General features: G+C 41.9%; 1 protein-coding gene and 1 pseudogene across 2 annotated transcripts; both read right to left on the bottom strand.

The window, feature by feature from the left end:
* Window positions 1–893: 893 nt before the first annotated feature.
* Window positions 894–5,690, bottom strand: LOC110178058 (putative multidrug resistance-associated protein lethal(2)03659; annotated as a pseudogene). The gene is made up of 7 exons (XR_015271318.1): window positions 5,605–5,690; window positions 5,151–5,459; window positions 4,863–5,071; window positions 3,196–4,804; window positions 2,623–3,131; window positions 2,259–2,524; window positions 894–2,191 (listed from the first exon to the last, which is right to left on the bottom strand). The product of XR_015271318.1 is annotated as a putative multidrug resistance-associated protein lethal(2)03659 (transcript).
* Window positions 5,691–6,312: 622 nt separating this feature from the next.
* LOC110183832 (putative multidrug resistance-associated protein lethal(2)03659) lies at window positions 6,313–11,075 on the bottom strand. Its single transcript, XM_086831419.1, has 9 exons — window positions 10,886–11,075; window positions 10,737–10,822; window positions 10,313–10,621; window positions 10,048–10,256; window positions 8,394–9,988; window positions 7,861–8,336; window positions 7,518–7,783; window positions 6,531–7,460; window positions 6,313–6,469 (listed from the first exon to the last, which is right to left on the bottom strand). Exons 1-9 carry the CDS (start codon window positions 10,945–10,947, stop codon window positions 6,437–6,439), a joined length of 3,966 nt encoding a protein of 1,321 aa, XP_086687545.1. The 5' UTR covers window positions 10,948–11,075; the 3' UTR covers window positions 6,313–6,436.
* Between the last annotated feature and the right edge of the window lie 295 nt (window positions 11,076–11,370).

The following is an 11,370-nucleotide window of genomic DNA, read 5'->3' as shown; positions in this document are numbered from 1 at the left end:
TCGGCAGTTTTATTTAGCTGGTAAAAATGAACATACAAGCGCTTCCCGAATTAAAATTTATGCATTTTCGGCTTAGTTATGAGATTTTTACATTTCGATATGTCATTAAAATATTCATATAAAAATATAATTAATAATGATTAAAAATGTTATTGCACCTTCAGTCCGAAGCTTAAAACTAAATGAAGGAGTCATTTCCGACCCTATAAATCATATATATTATTGATCAGCATCAACAGGCGAATCTTTCTAGCTATATCTGGCCGAAAAAATTTTTTTTCAGGAAATTCCCATTTTTCGAAAAAAAGGAAAGGGGTTACATCATTAAAATTTGCAAAAATCGGCCAAAAATTAACATTTTAAATGGAGTATGCAGCCTTGTTAACCTGCTAAAAACTAACATAGGACTGCTTTCCGAATTGAAATTAATGCATTTTTGGCTTAGTTATGAGATTTTTACATTTTGATTTGTCTAAAAAATATTCATATAATAATATAATTAATAACGATTAAAAATGGTATTGCACCTTTAGTCCGAAGCTTAAAACTAAATGAAGGAGCCATTTCCGACCCTATAAATCTTAGGCAGTTTTATTTAGCTGGTAAAAATGAACATACAAGCGCTTCCCGAATTAAAATTTATGCATTTTCGGCTTAGTTATGAGAGTTTTACATTTCGATATGTCATTAAAATATTCATAAAAAAATATAATTAATAACGATTAAAAATGGTAGTGCACCTTCAATCCGAAGCTTAAAACTAAGTGAAGGAGTCATTTCTGACCCTATAAATCCTAGGCAGTTTTATTTAGCTGGGAAAAATAAACATACAAACGCTTTCCGAATTGAAATTAATGCCTTTCGGCTTAATTAGGAGATTTTTAGCCTTTGAGGGTATTAAAATTTCAGTCGGAAGCTTAAAACTATGTGAAGGAGTCATTTCCGAGCCTATAAATAATATATATACTTTTTGGTCGATTTCAAATTCGATGATCAAATTACAAACAGCTATAGGTATCTAAGCTTCGGCTCTCTAAAATTTTTTTTAGTATTGAGATATAAACGTAGGACTGTAAGTTTATTGAATCTTTTTAAATTAATTGATATTACAATCAAATTACAAACAACATACCAAATACTCTTTATTTAGGTTAAATTGCTCTACGAAGGAAAGCTATTCCTCGAGTCCTGTGTACTTTTGAAAGCTTGAAATGGCAAGCGATTAAAGTAAGGAAGATGCTGTTTTTTATCTATCTTTTACCTTTTTTGCACTTTTCCAAAGACTTTCGCTAGATGCCTGACCAGTCTGTTCGACCATGCCGTGGAACACTTTGGAATCTGCCTTTGTTAACAGCTCGTAGGGTGAACCGAACTCTACAACTCTTCCAGCGTCCATGACCAACACCTTGTCGGAATCCATGATCGTGTGGAGGCGATGAGCTATCGTCAGTACTGTACATTCCTTGAATTTGTTCCGGATGGTGGCCTGGATGAGGGCATCCGTCTGTGGATCCACATTGGCAGTGGCCTCATCCATTACCAGGATACGATTCTCGCGCAGAATAGCTCGAGCCAAGCAGACCAACTGGCGCTGACCCACACTGAAATTGGTTCCGCCCTCTGTGATCTTGGTCTGCAGTCCAGTGGACATTTTGGCCACCACATCCTTGAGCTTCACCTCCTCCAGGCTGCGCCACAGCTTGTCGTCACTATACTCGTCAAATGGATCCAGGTTGTATCTCATTGTGCCGGAGAAGAGCACAGGTTCCTGAGGAATAATAGAAATCTTGCTGCGCAGATCATGGAGACCCATATCGTTCGTATTCCTCGTATCTATTAGAATTGATCCTTCGTTGTAAGAAAGTCGGAAAAGGGCATTGATCAGCGAAGATTTTCCTGCTCCTGTACGTCCAACGATTCCTACTTTTTCCCTTGGCTTTATGACAAAGTTTAGTGACTTGAGGACATAGTCCGCCTTGGGGTTTGGCACGTAGCGCAAGCTTAGTTCATCGAACACGATTTTCCCTTGCTCTGGCCATGACTTAGGAGGTTTCTTGTCCATTGGCGCTTCCAATTCTCCCTCCGGCTCGATGTCCTCGTACTCAACCACTCGCTCTACAACAGTCATTAAGTTGACCAGTTCGGCGGATTGAAGCATTGTCCACTGCACCAGGCCTGACAAGCCCATAGCCTGTAAAATTTTAATTATTATTTTATTTTATTTGTACTTAACATATGACGGTTCAATTACAACTTACCTGTGTAATGGCCAAGCCCACTTCGCCGCCGTTAGCCGGCGGAAAGGCGAAGAAGCTAAGCGTGGTGATTGCTATGTAACTGACACTAAACCATTCCAGCCAATAGGCAAAGGCACGGGATGTTGTAAGAAAAGTATAAAATGCAGAACTGTGCGTATCCTGATAACTGTCGAACTCTGCCTCAAGGATGTGCTGAGCATCAAAAGCCCGGATTGTAGATAGGCCGGTCAGCGTGGACGCCAAATGAGAGTAAACCGGAGATCGAGCTGTAAGTAAAATAAGAGGTGTTTAAAATGTATAGTCTAATTGCACATCAAATTATAATTCTGTAATCTATCACACTTATCTATTTGCAATCACTTACCAATGGCCTCAATCCGCTTAACATCCCGAGATGTTTTCAAATAAAAGGTTCGAAACTTATAGAAAATGATGCCGATCACGAAGGCTGGAGCGAGAAGCAACGGATTGACAACGGCTATGATGATGACTATGCCAGCAAGTAATAAGAAGAGTTGTATCACGTCCATCATCACGACAGGAAGCATCTCGTCCACCTGTCCCAAGTCCTTCGAGAAGCGATTAAGTATACGCCCCGGTGGATTCGTGTTGAAGAAATACATGGAGGCCAGCGATATCGCATTGAAAATGGAACTGTGCAGTCCAATGGAACATTTCTTGGCCAGGTTAAATATTAGAATTGAGGATGCCACTGTTGTGACAATGGAGAAGAATGAAATAAACGTAAACAGGCCAATGTCGATTTGTTCAGTACTCAAAGACCAGCCTGTGTTCTGTAACCACATTGAAGGAAGATCTGAGTGAAGCGTATCATTTCCTCCTTGACCGGCTCTATCATGATTCTTGGAAACCCTACAAGGAAATATATATATAAAGCTCTTTTTAAGATTTTTAAGAAAAGTTAATTTAAAATTACCAATAAATCAGGAAGCAATCAGATATAGAGATGAATACCCGTGAAAGTAAACACAAGATTATTATTCCAAGGAAAGGGAAAAGTCCACCGCCAAACGTAAAGTACTTTTTGTACAAGCCGAGGCCAATACGACCTGACCCTTGGTGCTCCACACTGATCTTTTCAAGACATGAATCGGGTATAGATTGCAAGGATCCTTCGCTATTGCACCTTGGCTTTCCTTGAGTATTAGTGAAGCTACCTAATCGAGAGCGATCCTCTTCTTGTTCAGTATGCTCCATTATCTGTTCCTTTGCCTCCTTTTGCTGATGCTCTTCCACAACGTTGGCAAAGTCCACGCCCTCCTTGATCAGGGACTTGTAGTTACCCACTGCACGAACTTGTCCCTTATCCATGATCACAATCTGATCTACGCGTTGCAGAAACTGCCTTTGATGAGTAATCAGAACTACGGTGCGATCTCTCAGGTAGCCGCGCATGCATTGCTCGAAGAGATGTTTGCCTACATTGGAGTCCACAGCACTTAGGGGATCATCCAGAAGGTAGATCGAGGCCTCTCGGTAAACAGCCCTCGCTAAGCTGATTCTCGCCTTTTGGCCACCAGACAAGGAAGTTGCTTGCTCCCCACCAGCGTTTTGTCCTTAAGAGGCAGCAGCTCGAAATCACGCTCCAGAGCGCACTGCTGCACCACCTTGGCGTAGCGCTTGCGATCCATTGGCTGACCAAAGAGTATATTATCTCGTATGGTGCCGGAGAAGAGCCATGGCTCCTGGGAGGCATAGGACATCGATCCATTGACCTTAATTTCGCCAGATTCCGCTCGCAGCTCGCCCAGAATGGCCTGAATGAGGCTGGATTTGCCGGAGCCGGTAGATCCCAGGACGGTAACCATCGTCCCGGGCTGAACTGTCAAATCAACTCCGTCGAGAGTATAGTCAGGGCAGTTAGGGTCCCATTTGGCTTTTAGTCCGGTAATTAAAATACATGACTTTGGGGGAACTGTGTGAGGATTTGTGGTATAAAAGGATGGAGTTAATAACCTTTCCTTCTCCTCAAAATGACCCTTCTTTGGGTGTGGAGTAATCATTTCCTGGAGATCATCGCTCTTAATGGACTCCTTTACTTCCTCAGACAGCATGAACTTCTGCACACGGCCAAGGGAAGCCCTGATCTCCGCCGTCTGTGTGATAGTTTGGGGAAAGAACACTAGCATAGTGACTAGCAGGGCGTTGTAGTAGGCCGTAATACTAAAAGCCACCTCATGCGTAAGGATCTGGCCCAACAGAACGTAACTTACTAAGCTAAAAAATATGGAGGAGCGCGAGAGGAAGATTGAGAATGACGCAACAATACCCTTGATATAACTTCCGTGGCAAATGGCATTAACCTCCTTCTGGCGTGCATGGGCCACCAAACGCTCGAAAGGCCGCTCCCAGGCATACATTTTGATCACCTGGATGCCTGAGATAATCTCATTTATCATACGCAGCCGCTTGTCCGTCCGCAGAGCGGTCCTCAGACGTATTTCAGTGGTCTTCTTGCCCAGGTATAATTGCAAGGGAATGAAGAGAAGCATAAAGGCCACACCAAACAAGGCTGAGATTCCAATCTGTGAGAAAAAAGATTATTATCATTATGATTATATTATAAAATTATATTTCAAATACCTGAAGGTACATTAAATAAGTGACTATGCATGTTTGCAATGGCCCAACCCACAGGAAGTGCGTGAAGAGGATGTTACTGTCTAGGCGACTAACGTCGTTGGAAATCAGGCTAACAACATGGCCAGAAGTAGCAGCGCCCAGAGACGTCGTACTGAGTCGTAGAGCCTTCCGATAGATCATGCTGCTCAAGCTTACTCGTGCTCTAAAACCTAAAAACCAATTGAATTAAAGTATTGAATAAGTTTTACAATAAAGAAGACAAAAAAGTCTATTCGAGTTCACACTTACTTAAATTCCATAAGCCGCACATAGTGGGATGTCTCATTATCAGGCACAACCAAGTTGATAAGATCAAGCTGATCGCATAGGGATAGGCTTTCCCTATGGATTCCGAATCGTTTGTGAAGTGGGAGATGAGTTTCAGGAGAAGGAACGGCTCAGCTGTACGTAATCCCACTTCTCCTACTAAGAGCACAAGTCCAAAGAAACCGAATTCCCATCCGAATACCCGCAACAGAGCTCTGAAAAGACTGGGTTTTCCTCCTGATCTTTTAAGTTCTTGCTCCCACGAATCATATAATCTGTTGCCAAGATGTTCTGGAAGAAAGTGATTCTACATTTAAATTATCAAAACTTATACATAATCTTACATAATCTGTCTGGCTCATAACCTTGAGGATCAGAATTTACTATACAATGAAATGTTTACTTTAGTTATCATTTTATTTTTATGATTTCGTACCAGACTTGTGCTCCTTCATGGTTCTGTAAAGATCTTTTGTGGTCAAGGTCTGTTTACGACCCTTATTAAAAATGGGTATGGTGTACCTAAAATAATTTATTATTCATTAAATAAAAATTCACTAAATATGTAAGGCATGATTTTTACTCACCCGAAAGTTAAAATTGAAAACCAATTCGCTCGCACCCTAGGATTTTCCTGTAAGTCCTCCTTCTCTATGGAACCCATTTTAAAGACTAATAAAGTACAAGTTTAAAAATCAAATTAAATTTAAATAGTCTATGTTTAGATTATTTACAATTTTTATTGTGTATACCACCACGCTTTTAGTTATCAGAACAGCTGTTTATGTAGCCCAATATTGTTGAGCAATGCTTTTTAATCACATTCCGGTTCTCGCTCAACCGGCAATTAATTAATCAAGTCACACACTTATGATCCACACGAACTTACCTTTTTTTTGTTTATGTACTAAAAAATATTATGGGCTGACCCTCTCGCAAAATGAATGCTTTAGGCCAGTCCGCAATCCAAAGAGACCTCTATGCCACTGAGCGCACTGAACTTTATACATGTGCTTATACCGCCAAAAAGTAACATAGATAAGAGTTATTTAATAGCCAAAAGCATCGTTATAAAGATAGGAAAAAAGGTTTAAAAAAAAGTAGAACAAAGCTTTGTCAAAGCTTATTTCAAACAACAAAATTGTTTTATATTTTCGGTCATGATTTATTGTGTGGCTTAAGACGTGTTCAGCTATCAAAAATCGTCAAGCTCGCAAAAATGGAGCATTTCAGGAATTTCAAAATCCAAACAGTTCCGGTTTGTTTTTTTAGGTGCGGTGAGAGACGGAACATTGAAAAGCCTGTAATTAATTGTTAATAAGTGCTTAAGTAAAGTTAATTTATATGTAAGTATGTAATAACCTTCTGAGCGATTTTTAACAGTCCGTCAAAGGTAGCTTTGCCGGTCTGCTTCACCATGCCATGAAAAACCTTAGAATCTGCCTTTGTTAACAGCTCGTACGGCGTACCGAACTCCACAGCTCGTCCAGCGTCCATAACCAACACCTTGTCGGAGTCCATTATCGTGTGCAGACGATGGGCTATCGTCAGCACTGTACAATCCTTGAACTTGTTTCGAATGGTGGTTTGGATAAGCCCATCTGTCTGCGGATCTACGTTAGCCGTGGCCTCATCCATTACCAGGATGCGATTCTCGCGCAGAATAGCTCGGGCCAAGCAGACCAACTGGCGCTGACCCACACTGAAATTGGTTCCGCCCTCTGTGATTGTGCTCTGCAAGCCATTGGGCAAATCTGCCACCACATCCTTCAGCTTTACTTCCTCCAGGCTGCGCCACAGCTTGTCGTCACTATACTCGTCGAATGGATCCAGATTGTATCTCATTGTGCCGGAGAAGAGCACAGGTTCCTGGGGAATGATCGATATCTTGCTGCGCAGATCATGGAGACCCATATCGTTCGTATCTCGCTTATCAATGAGAATCGATCCTTCGTTGTAAGAAAGTCGGAAAAGAGCATTGATCAGCGAAGATTTTCCTGCACCTGTACGTCCAACTATTCCAATTTTTTCTCTGGGTTTTATCACAAAATTGAGCGACTTAAGAACACATTTCGACTTCAGATTTGGACTGTAGCGCATGCTTAGTTCATCGAAGATTATTTTTCCTTTTTCTGGCCACGACTTAGGTGGTTTCTTATCCATTGATGCTTCTAATACTCCCTCTGGCTCAATGTCCTCGTACTCAACCACTCGCTCCACTGCGGTCATTTGGTTCTCCAGCTCAGCGGATTGTCGTATTGCAAACTGCACCAGACCCGTCAATCCCAGAACCTATTAATTAAAAATATATAGTAAATAAAATACTCGGGCAGGGTTATTTTTATCTACTTGAGTGATAACTAATCCCACATCTGCTGCGTTAGCCGGCGGGAAGACAAAAAAGCTGAGCGTAGCTATTGCCATGTATATGACACATAGGAAGTCCAGCCAATAGGCAAAGGCACGGGATGTGGTAAGGAAGGTATAAAATGCAGAACTGTGAGTGTCCTGGTAGCTATCGAACTCCGCCTCCAAGGTGCGCTGAGCTTGGAAAGCTCGAATGGTGGAAAGGCCGTTTAGTGATGACGCCAAGTGAGAGTAAACCGGAGATCGGGCTGCAAATAAAGGAGTTTTTAGCTCTTCTTCTACAATGATATAATCAAAAATATTAAATCAATGAATAAGTTCGTACCAATTGCATCAATACGCTTCACATCTCGGGATGTTTTCAGATAGAAAGTGCGAAGCTTATAGAAAACTATACTGATCACAAATGTTGGAGTGAGAAGCAACGGATTAACAACGGCTATGATGATGACTATGCCAGTAAGGCACAGGAAGGTTTGGATAACGTCCATCATCACGACAGGAAGCACCTCGTCCACCTGTCCCAAGTCCTTCGAGAAGCGATTAAGTATACGCCCCGGTGGATTCGTGTTGAAGAAGTACATGGAAGCAAGCGATATCGCATTGAAAATGGAGCTGTGCAGTCCAATGGAACATTTCTTGGCCAGGTTGAATATTAGAAACGAGGCCGACACTGTTGTTATAATGGACAACACTGTGATTAGCGTAAACAGCCAAATGTCCTTTTGTTCATTGCCCAATGGCCAATCCGAATTTTGCATCGTAGGATCCTGATCAATGTTGTTCTTGTTCTTCGCGACCCTAAAAAAAAATATATTAATAGAGTTAAAGTTGTTTTTCATTTAGTAATGAACTTACCAGTAAACAAGGAAATAATCTCCCAAGGCGATTAAACTCCGAGAAACAACAAAGAAGCTCATCATCACTAGAAAAGCTACAAACCCGCCTCCAGACTTGAAGTACTTCTTGTATAAGCCGAAGCCAATGTGTCCTGACCCTTGACGCTCCACGCTGATTTTTTTCAGACACGAATCCATGATAGTTAGCAAAGATTCCTCGCTATTGGATTGTTTCCCGTCGTGTACAACGCTGGAACTACACAACACTGAGTGGTCCTCCTCCTGGTCCTGATCGTCCTCCACCGCCATGTCTTCTGTTCTTTCTAGGTTACCCAAAATGGTGGAAAAGTCTACTCCCGCCTTAAGCAGGGACTCATAGTTACCCACAGCACACACCTGTCCTTTTTCCATGATCACAATCTGATCCACGCGTTGTAGGAACTGCCTTTGATGGGTAATCAAAACTACGGTGCGATCTCTCAGGTAGCCCCGCATGCATTGCTCGAAGAGATGTTTGCCTACATTGGAGTCCACAGCACTTAGGGGATCATCCAGAAGGTAGATCGAGGCCTCTCGGTAAACAGCCCTCGCTAAGCTTATCCTCATCCTCTGACCACCGGACAAAGAAGCTCCGCGCTCTCCGACGAGTGTTTTGTCCTTGAGAGGCAATAACTCCAAATCCCTCTCCAATGCGCAATGCTTCACCACCTTGGCGTAGCGCTTGCGATCCATTGGCTGACCGAAGAGGATGTTATCTCGTATAGTACCCGAGAAGAGCCACGGCTCCTGGGAGGCATAGGAAATCGTTCCATTGACCTTAATTTCGCCAGATTCCGCACACAGCTCGCCCAGAATAGACTGAATGAGGCTAGATTTGCCGGAGCCAGTGGGTCCCAAAACGGCAACCATCGTCCCAGTCTGGACCATTAGATCCACTCCGTCGAGAGTATAATTTGGGCAGTTAGGGTCCCATTTGGCTTTTAGTCCGATAATAGAGATTCTCGACTCTGGGACGACTTGGTTTTTAATTGTATAAAGGGATGGAGTTAATAACCTATCCTCCGCTTCATCGCATCTCACATATGACTTGGCATCCAGGATATCTTCACTCTTTGCAGCCTGCTCCACCTCTTCGGACAGCATAAACTTTTCGACACGACCAATGGTAGCCAGAATCTCAGCCGTTTGAGAAATAGCTTGGGGAAAGAACACCATCATAGTGGTTTGCAGGACGTTGTAGTAAGCTGTCACCATAAAAGCCACTTCAGGCGTAAGAAACTGTCCCAGAAGTACGTACCCGACCAAACTGAGAAAGATGGAGGCACGCGAGAGGAAGGTAGTGAAGGATGAAAGGATACCCTTTATATAGCTTCCATGGCAAATGGCGTTGACTTCCTTCTGGCGCGCATGAGCGACCAATCTCTCGAAGGGCCTCTCCCAGGCATACATCTTGATCACCTGGATGCCCGAGATGATTTCGTTCATCATTCGCATTCGTTTGTCCGTTCGTAGAGCGACCTTCAGACGCATCTCGGAGGTCTTCTTGCCCAAGTACATCTGCAGGGGAATGAACAGCAGCATGAGGGCCACTCCAAACATGGCTGAGATTCCAATCTGCAAGAAATAAAATTCCGTTGGTTTAACCTTTTGTAGAACTTCTATTTTCCAATTACCTGAAGGTACATTAGATAAGTGACTAAGGCTGTTTGCAAGGGCCCTATCCACAGAAAGTGTGCAAAGAGGACGTTATTGTCCATGCGACTGACATCATTGGAAATAAGGTTAACAACATGGCCAGAAGTAGCAGCGCCAAGAGCCGTCCTGCTAAGTCGCAGCGACTTCCGGTAGATCATGCTGCTCAAGCTCACTCTAGCCTTGAAGCCTGAGAATTCATATAAGTATAAAGCTTATTAACTTACTATTACCTATTTAACTTACACAAATTCCAGATGCCGCACAGACATGGATGTTTGCATATCACATTGAGGCCAACTGATAGGATTAAGCCTCCGGCGTAGAAATAGGCCATATTAGCAGACTCCGAGCTGTGTGCGAAGTGAGAGATGAGCTTCAGCAGAAGTAGGGGCTGGAGTATTCGCAGTCCACCCTCTGCCAGGAAAAGCAACAGCCCTAAGAAACCGAATTGCCATCCAAACACACGGAGGAGGGCCCTCATGAGGCTTGGGTTGCCTCCTGAATTTTCAAGTTCTTGCTCCCATGAAGCATACAATTTATTGCCCAGAGGACCTGAAAAAGTAGATTTATAATATTAATAATATGTACCGTTGACCATTCATGTGAGATACGAATCTTAATTGATCCTAATGAAATTACTAGTCAAGGTTTCCCATTTGTTTCATACCGGACTTGTGTTCCTTCATAGTTCTGTAAAGGTCTTTTGTATCCAAAGTGTGCCTTAGGCCTCTGATAAAAGTCGGCATGGTGTACCTAATAATTACTTATATTTTATTGAAAACTCGTTTAGTAAATGAAGGAGGCTCTTTTACTCACCAGAAAGTTAAGACCGAAACTAAATTCGCTCGTATTCTAGGATTTTCCGGCAAGTCCTCCATCTCGATCGAATCTATTTTGATTGTAATGAATCAGGACTATATAATTTTTATATTCACATCTTCTCAAAACCTTTTTTAGTTTATTTTAGAGCCACATTTTAAATCCCATAAACATAAAAAGTCTTGGATTGTGATATAGTTCTTGTTTCTTCTAACCAGCAATTTTACGACCGAATGTTATCAAAATGCAGAAGCATTTTTAACAGTGTTATCTAATCACTTTTATTTGGTATACAAAGGCACAATATGTAATCTGCCCTTTTTTGGTTTAGTTATGAGTTTTTTTTAACTTTATATCAATGTATTGATTTAATATCCCTAACATATACATAATTTAGGTTTTCTTGATTTCAAAAGTCATAAGTATTTCAATTTGCAATCAAAATCTAAAATGTTGACTTATTTTTTTATTTTACTTAACGT

Source organism: Drosophila serrata, unplaced genomic scaffold (assembly GCF_035046125.1).
Source record: "Drosophila serrata isolate PLE 108 unplaced genomic scaffold, ASM3504612v1 contig_240, whole genome shotgun sequence".
Classification (NCBI taxonomy): Eukaryota; Metazoa; Arthropoda; class Insecta; order Diptera; family Drosophilidae; genus Drosophila; species Drosophila serrata.
The sequence above is the reverse complement of the archived record's forward strand: the minus strand, read 5'-3'. Positions and strand labels throughout refer to the sequence as shown.

Bases quoted from the DNA above. Each gene is read 5' to 3' on its own strand.
- LOC110183832 (XM_086831419.1), bottom strand. From the start codon at position 10,947: ATGGAGGACTTGCCGGAAAATCCTAGAATACGAGCGAATTTAGTTTCG. The intron at 10,823-10,885 runs GTGAGTAAAAGA...AGTAATTATTAG, and splicing joins GTTTCGGTCTTAACTTTCTG to GTACACCATGCCGACTTTTA. The intron at 8,337-8,393 runs GTAAGTTCATTA...ATTTTTTTTTAG, and splicing joins GATTATTTCCTTGTTTACTG to GGTCGCGAAGAACAAGAACA.